Below are 16102 nucleotides of genomic sequence, written 5' to 3'. Positions count from 1 at the left end.
CTTGGTATAGGGTGCTACGGTACATAGGCCTGAGTGCGTTACAGTCTGCTGTTCTGTAAGGACCGCTATCGGTCCACAATACATAGGGTTGCCGTGCACTACTGCTGACCGCTGCCCTATACTGCAGCAGTCCTTCATTGGTATAGGGACTGACGTACAGTCTGCTAATCACTAACACACAACCTGCTTGGTCCACAAAAGTTCTTATAAGGACTGGTAACTTGGTATAGGGTGCTACGGTACATAGGCCTGAGTGCGTTACAGTCTGCTGTTCTGTAAGGACCGCTATCGGTCCACAATACATAGGGTTGCCGTGCACTACTGCTGACCGCTGCCCTATACTGCAGCAGTCCTTCAGCGGTATAGGGACTGACGCACAGTCTGCTAAACACTAACACACAACCTGCTTGGTCCACAAAAGTTCTTATAAGGACTGGTAACTTGGTATAGGGTGCTACGGTACATAGGCTTGAGTGCGGTACAGTCTGCTGTTCTGTAAGGACCGCTATCGGTCCACAATAGATAGGGTTGACGTGCACCACTGCTGACCGCTGCCCTATACTGCAGCAGTCCTTCAGCGGTATAGGGACTGACGTACAGTCTGCTAAACACTAATACACAACCTGCTTGGTCCACAAAAGTTCTTATAAGGACTGGTAACTTGGTATAGGGTGCTACGGTACATAGGCTTGAGTGCGGTACAGTCTGCTGTTCTGTAAGGACCGCTATAGGTCCACAATAGATAGGGTTGACGTGCACCACTGCTGACCGCTCACCTATACTGCAGCAGTCCTTCAGCGGTATAGGGACTAAGAGTTTTGTCACAGGGTCATTTAAAAAATGACATGCAGAGGAAGAGGCAGGCCCTTCCGCAGGGGTGGTAGGGGTAGGGCAGGAGCAACAGGCTTGAGCCAAAGTGGGAAGTTGCAGAAGGTGCGTTCAATTACTTTAAAGGATGCACCAGACTTGGTTGAGTGGCTCGCTCAGCCTTACTCTTCTGCACCCTCCTCATCCTCTCGATCTGCACCCTCTTCTTCACTCTCTGCTATGTGCACCCCCAAAGACACTACCACCAACAACACGACCACCACCACCACCACCACATACCTTCCGCTTGAGTCACTGGAATTATTTTCCGATCCATATCAAGAGGACATTTCTGATGCGCAGCCACTCTTGGTATTGGATCAGGAAGAGGAGGTAGCAACAAGCGCTACTCAGCAGTCTGACGCCAGTACCCAGATCAGCCCAAGGAGGAGGTTGGTCCCCGGTGTTGCTGCCTACTCTACTTATAGCGGTGGGGAAGGTGACGTTGATGATGACGTGTCTAGTGATGTCACGTGGGTGCCCACAAGAGAGGAAGAGGAGGGGAGTTCAGAGGGAGATATGGACCAGCAGATAGGGAGGAGAAGCAGCAATGACTTACATTGCACAGCAGGGACAAAGCAGACTGCAAATGTATCAGGAGCGAGTCATCGACCATGTACGGTCACATCTGGCGCTCCCAGGACACCGGCACATGGCTCCGCAGTGTGGGCTTTTTTTAACGTGTCCGCTGCTGACAATAGCGTTGCCATCTGCAATCTTTGCAGTCAACGCGTTAGTCGCGGTAAGCCCAATACTCACCTAGGGACGACCGCCTTAAGAAGGCACATGAGCAGCCATCACCGAGCCCAGTGGGAGCAACGGAACACACAAAGCCACACTGCAGGCTCTCACCGTCCAGCCTCGTCTTCTACTTCTCCTTCTCCTCTCTCCTCACAATTGTCCTCCACTCCACCTTCCATCACGCCAAGCTCACATTTTTCTGCAAAAAGGCAGGCTTCCGTGGGCCTAATGTTTGAGCGTAAAAAAATGATGACGCCGGATAACCCTCTTGCCCAACGGTTGGCGGCTGGCTTGTCAGAACTCATAGCCCGCCAACTACTGCCATATAAACTGGTGGACTCGGAGGCCTTTCGCAAATTTGTGGCCATTGGAACACCACAATGGAAGGTCCCAGGAAGGAAGTATTTCTCAGAGAAGGGCATCCCAGAGCTATATGGCCATGTTCAGCGGCAAGTGAATGTATCTCTGGCACACAGTGTCGGTGCCAAGATACATCTGACCACAGACACGTGGTCTAGCAAACACGGGCAGGGAAGGTATATCAGTTTTACTGCCCACTGGGTGAACCTTCTGACGGCCGTCAAGCATGTAACCCGTGGCACCCGTGTAGATTTGGTTTTACCGCCACGGATTGCATGCAGGCCTGACTCTTCTTCTCCTCCTCCTACTCCATCCTCCTCCCTCTCCTCCTCAGCTGCCTCCTCCTTTTCCGCTGCTAGCGTCTCTTCCACTGCACCGCCCAAGCTCCCCAGAACCTATTCCACATGCCAGGTGAGACGTTGCCATGCCGTGCTGCGTCTGTTGTGCCTGGAAGCAAAGAGCCACACTGGCCCGGCACTCCTTTCAGCTTTGCGTTCACAGGCAGATGAGTGGCTAACACCGCTCAATTTGACAGTTGGTAAAGTGGTGTGTGACAACGGTGCCAATCTGCTTAGCGCATTGAAACAGGGCAAAATCACGCACGTGCCGTGCATGGCACACGTCTTAAACTTGGTCGTGCAGCGATTCCTTGTCAAATACCCTGGGGTCCAGGACATCTTGCGGCAGGCAAGGAAAATCTCGGCCCATTTCAGAAGATCTTACACGGCCATGGCTCGCCTTGCTGACATTCAGCGGCGACACCATCTGCCGGTCAGACGTCTTATTTGCGATTGCCCGACGCGATGGAACTCAACCTTCTATATGCTTGATAGGCTGCTCCAGCAGAAACGTGCAGTTAACGTCTACCTGTATGAACTCTGCGAAAGAAACGGTTCTGGGGAGCTGGGTTTTTTTTCACCGCGCCAGTGGCTGCTCATGCGCGACACATGCAGACTTCTGCGGCCATTTGAGGAGATCACCAAACTGGTCAGTCGCAGCCATGGCGCCATCAGTGACATGGTACCTTATGCCTTCTTTCTGGAGCGTGCATTGCGTCGTGTCATTGATCAGGCTGTGGAGGAGCAGGAGCGGGAAGATGAGGAAGTCGCAATGCTGGATGAATTCCCAGGGGGGGCTACTCTATCTGAGACAAGTCAACAACAGGAGTCTGATGAGGAGTCAGAGGAGGATGGTGCCGGGGCGGATGAGCAGGAGCAAGAAGAGCATGCTTTAAACCTTTCTGGGATCCCTGTTGTGCGAGGATGGGGAGAGGAGAATGAAGAGGACGACATTATCCTGGATGATGAGCAGGAGCCAGGCCACCACACCGCTTCCACTTTAGTGCAAATGGGGGCCTTCATGCTCCAGTGTTTTAATAGGGACCCCCGTATAAAAAGCATGAGGGTCAAGGACCAGTACTGGGTGGCAACGTACTTAGACCCCCGGTACAAACACAAAATGGCGGAAATGTTACCGCCGTCGCAGAGGGCTGTCAGAATGCAGCACTTCCAGGCCTTGCTTCGAGAAATGCTGCATTCTGCTTTTGCGTGCGCTGGCAGAGGAGCAATTCCCACTCCCAGAGAAGGATTTGCGGGTACCAATCCAACAGCGCCTGCAAGAAGAGGCCGGTTTGAAGATGTGTTGGTGACTTCGGATATGAGGTCATTCTTTCAGCCGACCCATCGACAGGTGTCATCCGGATCCAGCATCAGGGAACGCCTAGACCGTCAGGTGTCCGACTACATTGGGTTAACGGCCGATGTGGACGCTCTGAGGAGTGATGAACCCCTAGACTACTGGGTGGGCAGGCTTGACCTCTGGCCAGAGCTTGCCCAATTTGCAATCGAACTGTTGGCTTGCCCCTCATCCAGTGTCCTGTCCGAAAGGACGTTCAGCGCAGCAGGGGGGATTGTGACCGATAAGCGTACTCGCCTAGCTCACCACAGTGTTAACTACCTCACATTTCTAAAAATGAATGAGGCATGGATCTCGGAGGAATTCAACACATGTGATCAGTAGACCATGTATATGTCTATAAACAATTTTTGGAATCAAGCACACAGACCTTCTTAATTCATTTGGCTCACTTCCCTGACCCAAAAAAGCACACCGTACTATATGCCCCTACCCTCCTCTTTGAAGAGGTTGAGCGGTGTCATATTTCTACTGGGGCTGCTTATTATGAGGGGTTCCCACCATCCCTGTGCTGTGCTGACTTCCTCCTGGGTGTTCTTATTATGAGGGGCTCCCACCATCCCTGTGCTGTGCTGACTTCCTCCTGGGGGTTCTTATTATGAGGGGATCACACCATCCCTGTGCTGTGCTGACTTCCTCCTGGGGCTGCTTACGGTGCTGCTGTCAGCGCTGTATGTCACGGAGCTGCTGTCAGCGCTGTATGTCACGGAGCTGCTGTCAGCGCTGTATGTCACGGAGCTGCTGTCAGCGCTGTATGTCACGGAGCTGCTGTCAGCGCTGTATGTCACGGAGCTGCTGTCAGCGCTGTATGTCACGGAGCTGCTGTCAGCGCTGTATGTCACGGAGCTGCTGTCAGCGCTGTATGTCACGGAGCTGCTGTCAGCGCTGTATGTCACGGAGCTGCTGTCAGCGCTGTATGTCACGGTGCTGCTGTCAGCGCTGTATGTCACGGAGCTGCTGTCAGCGCTGTATGTCACGGAGCTGCTGTCAGTGCTGTATGTCACGGAGCTGCTGTCAGCGCTGTATGTCACGGAGCTGCTGTCAGCGCTGTATGTCACGGAGCTGCTGTCAGCGCTGTATGTCACGGTGCTGCTGTCAGCGCTGTATGTCACGGAGCTGCTGTCAGCGCTGTATGTCACGGAGCTGCTGTCAGCGCTGTATGTCACGGAGCTGCTGTCAGCGCTGTATGTCACGGAGCTGCTGTCAGCGCTGTATGTCACGGAGCTGCTGTCAGCGCTGTATGTCACGGTGCTGATGTCAGTGCTCTGTATTACGGTGCTGCTGTCAGTGCTCTGTATCTCCTGCACCCTCTTGTTTGCCTACCCTGGTCCCTGACCTTCCCTCTCCTCCATTGCCTTCATTAGCTCCATAGTCCTGAATTGTCAGAACAATTTCCCAAATAAAAAAAAAATGCTTGTAGTTATCGATCCCAAATTCACCTCATACATGTATTATGCTATTGTCCAGGTGGTGGGACTACGTGCTACCCCCTAATAATTACCCCGTGGCCGCAAATTCGACCTAAAGGTTTGCGAAATTCGCCTCCCATTGAAGTCAATGGAGCCCGCGGCGAACGGTCGTTTTCGCGAACGTTTGTGTCCGTTCGCGTTTCGCGTTCGCGAAACGTCCCGTCGGAAGTTCGTCCATCACTACTCCTGAGCCCAGGAGCTATTTGGGGAACCTGATGCAACGAGGAGGGCTCTGGGAACCCTGATGCAAGTACGGAGGCTTTCTGAGAACCCTGTTGTAAGGGGGGGGCTCTCTGGGGACCCTGATGTAAGGGGGGATCAGCGCTCAGATATGTAACAATATTTTATATATAATATATATATATATATATATATATATATACACACACATGTATATTATATACATGTGTATGCCAGCCCAGCCGTATGACTTTCATTACTTCGCTGCTATGAGCTCTAGCCGCAGATCTTTTGTAGATCTAGCAATGCCACCTGCCCTCCAATATATGTAAATCCCATGGATGGTAGAGGTTAGGTCAGGGCAGACGCAGTGGCTTGTGCTTAGGGTCCTCTAGATGGCTTCCATGATGGGCAGGCTTCAGGGAAAGTGGAGCCTCTCCATAACACCTGTCCTGCAGAACCATTAGGGATAAGGAGGTGGCAATGCCCATACATTCTTCCCTATATACCAGCATGCAGGGATGCGTAAACCTCACCTCCCATATCCCCAATGGACCCGAGGAGGACAGAGCCATTCTGTGGAGGATCTGTATTGGCCGGAAGGCCCTCTATGGCTTTGGGCTAGGTAGACCATGGTGTACCTTGCTGCTGTCAGGAGTCTTGAACAGAGACAGAGGGTACAGGTTATCGAGGGGCCTGCCCTGATGTCAGGGTTGGTTCTTTGGCCTTCGGGTCTTTTGCTTCTCCCCATCCAGAAGGGCCTCTCTTCAGGAAAGCCCCTCACTAAGCCCTTGGTGGACCAGTTTCAGCTGGTCCCTAACAAGTGGAGTCCAACAGGCTTTGGCCTAGGTAGACCATGGTGTACCATGCCACTCTCAGGAGTCTTGAACAGAGACGAAGGGTGCAGGTCATCAGGGGGCCTGCCCTGATGTTGGGGGGGGAGGTTCTGTGGACTTTGTGTCTTTTGCCTCTCCCCAATCTGGAGGGGTGTCTCTTTGGGACAGCCCCTCACCAAGTCCTTGGTTGACTGACTTCAGCTGGTTTCTAATAAGTGAAGTCCAACTGGCTTCGGCATAGGTAGATCATGGTGAATCTTGCCGCTGTCAGAGGAGTCTTGAACAGAGACAGAGGGTGCAGGTAAATCGGAGGGTATGCCCTTATGTCGGGGGGGATGGTTCTGTGGCCTTTGGGTCTATTGTCTCACCTCATCTGGAGGGGGTCTCTCTTCGGGAGAGCCCCTAAGTCCTTGGTGGACTGGCTTTGGCTGGTCCCTAAGGAGTGAAGTCCACCTGGCTTTGACCTAGGTAGACCATGGTGTACCTTGCCTCTGTCCGGAATTTTGCAGAGAGTGCAGGTCGTCGGGGGGAGGTTCTATGGCCTTCGGATCCTTTGCCTCACCCCATCTGGAGGGGTCTCCTTTTGGGAGAACCCCCAAACCAAGTCCTTGGTGGACCAGTTTTAGCTGGTCCCTAACAAGTGGAGTCCAACTGGCTTCGGCCTAGGTAGACCATGGTGACCAAACGCTGTCAGGAGTCTTGAGCAGAGACTGAGGGTACAGATCATTGGGGGGCTTGCCCTGATATCGGAGGGGGGGGGGGTGCTCTGTGGCCTTTAGGTCTTTTGCATCTCCCCATCCAGAGGTGTCTCTCTTCAGGAGAGCCCCTCACTAAATTCTTGGTGGATTGGCTTCGGCTGGTCCCTAAGGAGTGAAGTCCACCTGGCTTCAGCCTAGGTGGACCATTGTGTAGCTTGAACAGAGATTGAGGGTGCAGGTCATCTGGGGGAGGCTCTGCAGCCTTCTGGTCTTTTGCCTCTCCCCATCCAGAGGGCTCTCTCTTCGGTAGAGCCCCTTACCAAGTCCTTGGTGGGCTGGCTTTGGCTGGTCCCTAACAAGTGGAGTCCACCTGGTTTCGACCTAGGTAGACCATGGTGTACCTTGCCTCTGTCAGTAGTCTTACACTCCGGGAAATTCAGGGTTAGAGGCCAGTTCTCTTTGAAGGAGTGGCCATTTTGTACCCTCCCTGTACTTTTTCGTGTGCTGTAATTTTAGTTCACTTGTTTTTGTTGGGCTTTTGGATAAAGAACCACACCCAGGGACTTCAAATGAAAAAAAATATGCCACCAGTCCCCTGTATAGCAATAGTACCTGACCCTGCAACCCAACCTTGAGGTTCCAGGATCAAAAGCCTAAGGTAGTCACGAGTCAGTTCCTACCACCAGAGAATGGAATATACCCCTTGACACATCTTTTCATCTGTGACCCTTGAAGGGGATGACCACTAGATAGACTGTATGGGGTCATTGTATGACGAGGCCCCACCCACTGGAACTGTTTTTTTTTTTTTTACAATACAACACACCAAGAAGTGTTCAGAGAGGAGAAGTTATTTAGATATATTAAAAAAAAATCAGTAGCATTTATTAAATTCAAACAATCAAGCCTGTAAAAGTTAGACAGGATCTCTGGTGACTAATGACAATCCTCGATTTGGGGTTCGGTGACACCTAAAGGGAAAACCTCTAGACATGGAAGCCCCATAAAAAGGAAGGCTAAGGAGCACGTAAATGGAATGTACCAATAATAAATACAGGGGTGACTTTTTAAAGAGTGTGTCCTATTATTTTGTCTATGTAAAGCAGTATTAAACCCAAAAATGTCATGTATTGCAGCATAAACAATCATTAGATGTGGTGGTGGTTGCATTTGTTTTCCTTTTCTAGACTGTTTCCTGTCTGTTTTCACCTGGTGATCTGGTCAGTAATACATCTCCTGTAATAGAGTGCCCCCACTCTGGATGAAGGAACACAGGGGGCATCTTTGAACATCAGTCTGAGCGGAGGGGAGTGTTAGAAGTAATACAAGATTTAAATACGCTAACAATTAAGGGCGGCACAGTGGTGTAGTGGTTAGCACTCTCGCCTAGCAGTAAGAAGGGTCGCTGGTTCAAATCCCAACCACGACACTACCTGCCTGGAGTTTGCATGTTCTCCCTGTGCCTGCGTGGGTTTCCTCCGGGTACTCCGGTTTCCTCCCACAAACCAAAGACATGCAGGTAGGTTAATTGGCTTCTATCAAAAATTGGCCCTAGTATATGAATGGGGACCTTGGATTGTGGGCTCCTTGAGGGTAGGGACCAATGTGAGTGTGTAATGTACAGGGATAGGGACAATTGTAGACACTCAGGTTGAACTGGATGGACTGGTGTCTTTATTCAACCTTACTAACTATGAAACTATGAATTTGAAGCTGAACTCCAGCTAATACTTCAGTTACAGCAAACAGGGTTTTTCCTTTTGGGATAAAGGTTTTACATAAAAAATAAAATAAATAAATGATCACTGTAAGCACCCCAGTCAGTGGTAAATGGTTTGTCTCATCCCTGTGACTGCATGAGAGCTTGAAAAATGAAGGACTTACTGGTTGGATCAATAGGTGAAAATAGAAGAAAGAAAGCCTAAAAAAAGGAAACTAATGCAGCCATCACATCTAAGAATTGGTAAGCTGCAATATAAGAAATGTTAGCTTTTCGATTTAATACTGCTTTAAGGCTAAGTTCACCTTTTTTTTTCTAAATTCAAGCTTCCCTATGTGCCAGCATACCTGCAGAAAAGAAAAAGATTTTTTCTATACTCATTATATATATATATATATATATATATATATAAATATAAATATAAAAGGAAGAAGTAGGAAAGTGGGAGGAAATAGGTATGGTGATGAAGGAGGTGTGGTCCACAGAAGTAAAACACGCCCTCTTCTGTGATGCAGTAAGGCGGTGCATGATGGGATATAACGTTTCATGGATGGTTACATGATGCTACAGGAAGTCAGGGGCCCAGGTATGTTTTTTAACATTTTGAGCGGTGAAGATGGAAAGCTGCCATGGACTTGGTAAGTGAGAGATCCGCACATTGGGATGGCTTGGGCAAAAGACACTAGAAAAGGCACCTATTTATTACGAAGTAAGGCAGTGCATGATGGGAAATTAAGTTTCCTGGATTGTCACATGATGCTAAAGGAAGTGATGGGCTCAGATGATTATTTTCCAATTTTGAACCGAGAGGTGAAGATTGAAAGCCGCCATGGACTTCGTAAGTGAGAGATCAGCACATTGGGTTGGCTTGGTCAGAAAAGACATTAGAAAAGGCTGCTATATATTATGGAAAGTGAAATTCTGCCTGAAAAGGTGAACTTACCTTTATTGGGTATGCCTAAACAAACGAAAAAAATAAATGGTTTTGGACGTAAAGGGAATTTTGACCAGTGGAGAAACATATTGGTCCAAGGAGGATGTCTACCACGTGCAACTGGACACAATACAGGGGGTGCCCCCCCCCCCCCCATTATCCATTTACCCCTCCATATACACAGGTAGAGAAGAGGTTGAGGTTCTTCTATATTTCACAGCTCTAAGGTGAGACTACTATCAGCTGATGGTTTCCATGTCTTGTATTAAAGTGGACAATCTTATTAAGAAAGAAAATTAGGGAAGACTAAAATCTGTTCAAAGATGGGGGAAACCATCTTTAGCCTGGAGGATTTCATGTCTACTGAAAACCTATATTCCGTTAAGACGATGTCCATAGTAAAAGCAAGTGCCTACTTAAAGTCCGAGTCCATCTAAAGAAGACTTGGCTATGCCCAAAAAATGTCCCATGTTGTCCCCTCCACCCCTACTGGAGCCTAGCCAATTATCCGCTGGCCACCAGATATTGCTAAGATGCACCATCTAGGGCAGTGGTCTCCAAACTGTGGCCCTTTGTTTAACTTTATCTGGCTCTTGGGGCACTGTTCTGGCCACTGGCACCAATGATGAACCCCCATTCCTGCCACTGACATCACCAGTGGAGCACAATTTTTTTCACTGACACCAGTGTGTCTATTGGTGTCTGATGGGTACTATTCCTCCCACTACCATCATCAATGGAACACTATTCCTTCCAATGATGCCAATGACGAGGCACAATTTCTCCCACTAACAGCAACAATGGGAACTATTCTTCCCACTGATACCAATGATGAGGCACCACTCCCCCCACTGACACCAAAGATGGGGCACTATTCCTCCCACTGATACCAATGATGAGGTACTATTCCTCCCACTCACATCAGCAATGGAACACTACTCCTTCCACTGACACCAATGGAGGTGCACTATTTCCCCCACTAATACCAATGATGGAGCACTATTCCTTCCACTTGCAACAATTATGGGGCACTATTCCTTCCCTGATACCAACAATGGGGCACTATTCCTCCGCTGATACCAACAATGGGGCACTATTCCTCCCCTGATACCAACAATGGGGCACTATTCCTCCCCGATACCAACAATGGGGCACTATTCCTCCCCGATACCAACAATGGGGCACTATTCCTCCGCTGATACCAACAATGGGGCACTTTTCCTCCGCTGATACCAACAATGGGGCACTATTCCTCCCCTGATACCAACAATGGGGCACTATTCCTTCCCTGATACCAACAATGGGGCACTATTCCTTCTACTGACACCAATGATGGGGAATTATTCTTCTCACTGATACCAGTGATGGAGCACTATTCCTCCCACTAACAGCAACGATGGGGAACTGTTCCTCCCACTAATACCAATTATGGGGTACTAGTCCTCTTTCTATTTACTGTAGCCACTATGTCATTTATTTTACTCCTACTGACCAGCAAGCCCGAGGGATTGTTAACCCCCCACTGATGGGGCATTTTCTACTCCCACCAACCACAGTCCGGCCCCCCTAAATTCTGAAGGACAGTAAATTGGTCCTTTCTTTAGAAAGTTTGGAGACCTCTGATCTAGCTGGCACCTCTATAAGCTAAGACTCCTCCCTGTGCCATTCTGTACATAAGAGGAACCACTCTCCTACAGGTATCTAGCACTAGGACAGTCCTTTATATTGGCAAAATCTGTAGCCTCAGAGGATGAACGGTGAACAAAACACAGTCAGAGGGTTCCATTTACATTATGGTTTTCCGGTGGGTCTGTACATGCTTGAACAGGGCATCTTTCCTTAGGAAGCACTTCCCGCACTCTGAACAGGTGTAGGCCTTCTCCCCCCCATGTATCTGTTCATGCTTGATAAGGTTGGAGGCCCCACTGAAACACTTCCCACAGACTGAGCAGGAGTAGGGTTTCTCGCCTGTGTGGATGCGCCGGTGGATAACCATGTGTGAGTTGGTGATGAAGCCTTTGCCACAGTCGGGGCAGGTGTATGGCTTTTCACCTGCGTGAATACGGCGGTGTATGTCCAGGTGGGATTTGCTGGGGAAGCACTTGCCGCACTCTGGGCAGCCATAAGGCTTATCGCCCGTGTGGGTCCTCTGATGGCGGTCAAGGTGAGACTGGCTGACAAAGTCCTTCCCACAGTCCTGGCAAGTGTAGGTCTTTTCCCCAGTGTGGCTTCTCAGGTGGACGAGAAGCTGGGGCCCGCTAATGAATGATTCTCCACACTCCGGGCAGGTGTTGGGCTTCTCGCCTGTGTGGATCCTCTGGTGGTAGATCAGGTTGGCCTGGCTCTTCAGCTCCTTGCCGCACACTAAACATGTGAATGGTGTGTCCTTGGTGTGGACGCTCTGGTGGGCACGGAGGCTGGAGCTGGTAGGAAAGCCCCTACCGCACTCCGGGCAAGGGAATGGGCGCTCCCCGGTATGGCTCCGTTCGTGGACCGTGAGGTGGGACTTTTTGACGAAACACTTCCCGCACTGGTCGCAGGCAAATGGTTTGTCACCCGTGTGGCGCTTCTTGTGCTCTCGCAGGCTGGGCTTGCTGGAAAAGTACTTCCCACACTCCAAACATGGGTGCGGCTTTTCTCTCGTGTGGACCCGCTGGTGCTTAATTAGGGTTGAGTTGCTGGCAAAGGCCTTCCCGCACTCCTTGCAAGCAAAGCGCTTCTCTGCCGTGTGAGCCCTCTGGTGCTTCACAAACTTCCGGCTGTTGCTGAAGCTCTTTCCACAGATGGGGCAGATGACAGTCATATCCTCTGCGGCGCACCCCCCAGACCTCTTCAGCCTCCCTGCAGCGTGATTTGGTGGCCGTGGAATATGCTCAATGGGCCCGCTTCTGGTAACATTTGTTCCCTCGTTTAAAAGGGACTCATCCTTAATCTGAACTATCAAAATTTGTGATTGATCTATGGCATTGTCAGACAATTGTCCCTCATCTGTTGAGTAGGGCTTCTCTGCAATGTTAACAGATGTAGCTTTTGTGCGGTGCCTCAAAGTGGTAAAGTCTGAGGGTGAGGAGTCTTCCTCACTGGAGGAAGGGTCTTCCTTTATGATGATTGACAGGCTTTCTGTATCATCCATGGACAGGGAATGTTCACTGTGAGAGAGCAACTCATCACTTGAAAGAGGTTCTTGTTTGATGAAAGCTGATATATCGTGCTCACCATCCATGGTAAAAGAAAAGTCACTTTGTGGGAAATACTCTTCACTTAAGGTTGATTCTTCCTTCACAATATCCGGAGCCTTTTTCTTCTCATCAGTAGAGGACAAAAAGTCACTTGGTGAGGGATGACCACATGTGAGGGGTTCTTTCTTTGCAGGTCTATTTTGGATGTTGTCCATGCATGGAGACCTCTCAGGCCGTGGGAACCGCTTACCACCCACATGTGTAAATGGAGGTTGCTTATGACCTGTGGATGTAGACATACCGGGGGGTCTACTCTCTCATAGAGGTGGAAGCACCGCAATTCAGGATCTCCGTCTTCCCACAAGAGTTCCCTTGATAAATCTGTGGAGGAGAACCAATTTAAAGTTCAGTTATACAACTGTCAGGATCAGTCACTCTTGCCCACCATGCTTTCCAAATGTACACATTTTGAATCTTGTATTATTGGAACATACTAATGTATAACTTGCTTCAAGTATGGTCAGACTGGCTTTGGTGTCCACTAGGGACCCAGCTATATCATTATCTTCAGTAACTGCATCTGTTATAGTTGTCCATAACTGCTCCACAAGGCCCCCCAGTTTGCTAACATCAATTTACAATGGGCCTGGCCTTGCGCTTTCCTGCTTAGACTATGAGGAATCAGTGGGAGACAAATCTCTGGACAGCTACAACCAATGCTGGGCTCAACATATTCACCCAAGAGAAACATAGCGAAAATGATAGGAAAATAATATCATAGCAACCCAAATCCTACTGACATTCACGTTTAGATTTTGTCTATCGAGCTGAGATTACAGGATACCAAAATTTCTCAACTAGGGTTCCTCCAGAGTATGCTAGGGGTTCCTTGAGCAATTTCTGCCTCTAAGCCCTTGTACACACGGTCGGAGATTCCAACGGAATGTGTCCGATCTGACCATTTTGTCGGATATTCCGACTGTGTGTGGTCTCCATCGGACTGTTTCCGTCGGAGTATCCGACAGACCAAGTTTACCAACTTGTTGGTAAAATTTTCCGACAAAATGCTCTGATCGGACATACTCCGATCATGTGTAGAGAATTCCGATCGGACAAAGTGCCACGCATGCTCAGATCAAGTTCCTACATCAAAGCTATTGGCTACTAGCCTGATGGTAGTCCCATTGTAACGAAATAACGTCATCACGTTCTGAACGATCGGATTTTCCGACAACTTTGTCCGACCGTGTGTATGCAACAGTTTCGGACAAAATCCGACGGATTTGGTTGTCGGAATCTCCGACCGTGTGTACAAGGGCTTAGACAAGTATGAAAGGCACCATTGGTGACACAATTGACACCATTGTTTTTTTTTTATCAATCTATAAGGGGATAATTCTTCCCAATGACCACAATTGTAAGGAGCATTCTTCCCACCGACTATCACACTAATGTGTCATGAGTTGTAGATATAGTCATTTTTAGCAAGTGTTCCCCGAGATGGGGAAAGTTGTTTTGGGGGTTCCTCTGTGTTGAAAAGGCAGAGGGAGGCTGCTGTAGCCTCTTAGATGGTCATTCTCCTCTTGCATATTCTAAGACCTCCCTGCTATTTGGTCTTCATGTTATCACAGAGTCTTAAATGCTCCTTAACGGCTCATAGGAACTGAGCACCTGGGCCTCAGGTCTACCTTTACTACTCATGTCACATTTTCCAAAATTTAGAGTCTAGTTGGCTGGTTTTGTAAGTGTAGCTCCTTCAGATGCCTCCAATCGTAGCTGGTTGACGATTTTGGTTCTAAATGTATCCTTCCAATATCAAGTCACTTGGATAAAATCCATCAATAATGGAAACTGGAAACACTCTGAAAAGTATTTCAACCCTACAGAACAAAAGCATGGAAGTGAGAACCTAGGACCATAACTGTCCCGCCCCAATAAAGTTCCATATAAAGCATGAATCAAGGCGCATGTTACTGCCACCCATGAACCTAGAGACCTTTGTGAAATCTGGTCATAACATACCATTCTCTATATGAATGCCTTCAAATAACTCAGTCACTTCACCCAACCCAAGGTGAAGAGATAGGTTATCTTTGTAGCCCATTCCTACAGATACTTACCTTCCCTGCGCTCCCCTGTAGGCATGTTCTCTGGCCAGAGAGTTAAAAGCTGTCGGTTCATGCTTACACAGGTCTACAGAGCATCCTGTGCCCCCATGTGACAATGCTTAGGCCTGATGATCATCTGACCAGGCACCCAGCACTGCATCATATCGGGAATGGGAGAAGATCACATGCTCCTCCACGTAGAGTACTTCTCAAGGTATCTGCAGTAAGGGAGGTGTGACTGAAGGGCTGGATGGAGCCAGTTACAGGTGACAAATGTACTTTAAAACATAAAATGCTCCACGCCTTTCCTCACCTCTGGCACCCTTTGAGGTCAAACCTCATCCTTCCTCCAGGAATGGGCACTCTGGTATCCAGTGTTGGGTAGGCTCACTGGCAACGTTTACTAGCTCTTCCCCGCTGAAAAATGTAACCAGAACACTTCTATCACATTGAGATACTCTAGGGATATGTCTATCATGAAGACTGAACAGAGTTCCTCCAAGAAAAAGAAGCTCCATATCTACCAGTCAATCTAGAAGTCACCTCTCAGCTCTGTGCTTTACTAATAGAGATAAGAGTGATGTCATGTGACCTCCCAGAATCCTCCTCACATCTCCAGTCAGGTCTGTGTTTTATTAATAGAGATGAGAGTGATGTCATGTGACCACCCAGAATCCTCCTCACCTCTCCGGTCAGATCTGTGACCTATCACAGTTTGAGGTGGCCGTCCAGATGATGCACGTTCGTGGTGGAAATTTACAATTGTGCCACGCTCACCGCGTTCTTCTGTCTCTGGAAGATCTGAGGTCATCGCAGAGAACAACGATCTGGGAAGGAACGTTGCAGAGCCTCTTGATAGCGAAATCTTACAAACACCAGAACATAGACGGTCGCATTTCGATTTTTAAACTTGGGTACATCTCCGCTCCAGCGTCCTCCCGTCAGCACATACTCTGCGGGGGTTTCAGGCTACAGTCACATTCCTAAGTTTTAGATACCACCTCCCTGTCATAGCAAGTTACTCACGACACAACCCCATTGAAAGCCTGCGGAAACCCTTTTGCCCCTAAAGGACCCTCCCCCTCCCATCATATAGGACAGAAAACTCACCTGCCAGCTCTCCTGACTGTGTACCTTTTTATTTTCCCTCCCCCGGGGGCGGCTACCAACACACACGCTGCCGCAGCGCCGATTTTCTGCCGCTTCCGGATTTTTGCCCCTTATCAGCATGGCCGCCGCGGGAGCGGAAGTGAGCAGAGCGGCTTCCGGCGTATGGAACGCAAGCTAGCCGGAAGTTGGGGCGGCTGAGAAGCCG

The 16102-nt window shown here is 49.2% G+C and overlaps 2 protein-coding genes across 2 annotated transcripts in view; one reads left to right on the top strand and one right to left on the bottom strand.

The window, feature by feature from the left end:
- Nucleotides 1–16102, top strand: part of LOC143955227 (uncharacterized) — a 101546-nt gene that overhangs the window by 28818 nt on the left and 56626 nt on the right. The gene's annotated exons all lie outside the window — the stretch shown is intronic.
- On the bottom strand, nt 7682–16024 carry LOC143956274 (uncharacterized). Its single transcript, XM_077466482.1, has 2 exons — nt 15898–16024; nt 7682–13060 (listed from the first exon to the last, which is right to left on the bottom strand). Exon 2 carries the CDS (start codon nt 12976–12978, stop codon nt 11287–11289), a length of 1692 nt encoding a protein of 563 aa, XP_077322608.1. The 5' UTR covers nt 12979–13060; nt 15898–16024; the 3' UTR covers nt 7682–11286.

Source organism: Lithobates pipiens, unplaced genomic scaffold (assembly GCF_037356315.1).
Source record: "Lithobates pipiens isolate NorthernLeopardFrog02 unplaced genomic scaffold, aLitPip1_a1.2 Scaffold_35, whole genome shotgun sequence".
Classification (NCBI taxonomy): Eukaryota; Metazoa; Chordata; class Amphibia; order Anura; family Ranidae; genus Lithobates; species Lithobates pipiens.
The sequence above is the reverse complement of the archived record's forward strand: the minus strand, read 5'-3'. Positions and strand labels throughout refer to the sequence as shown.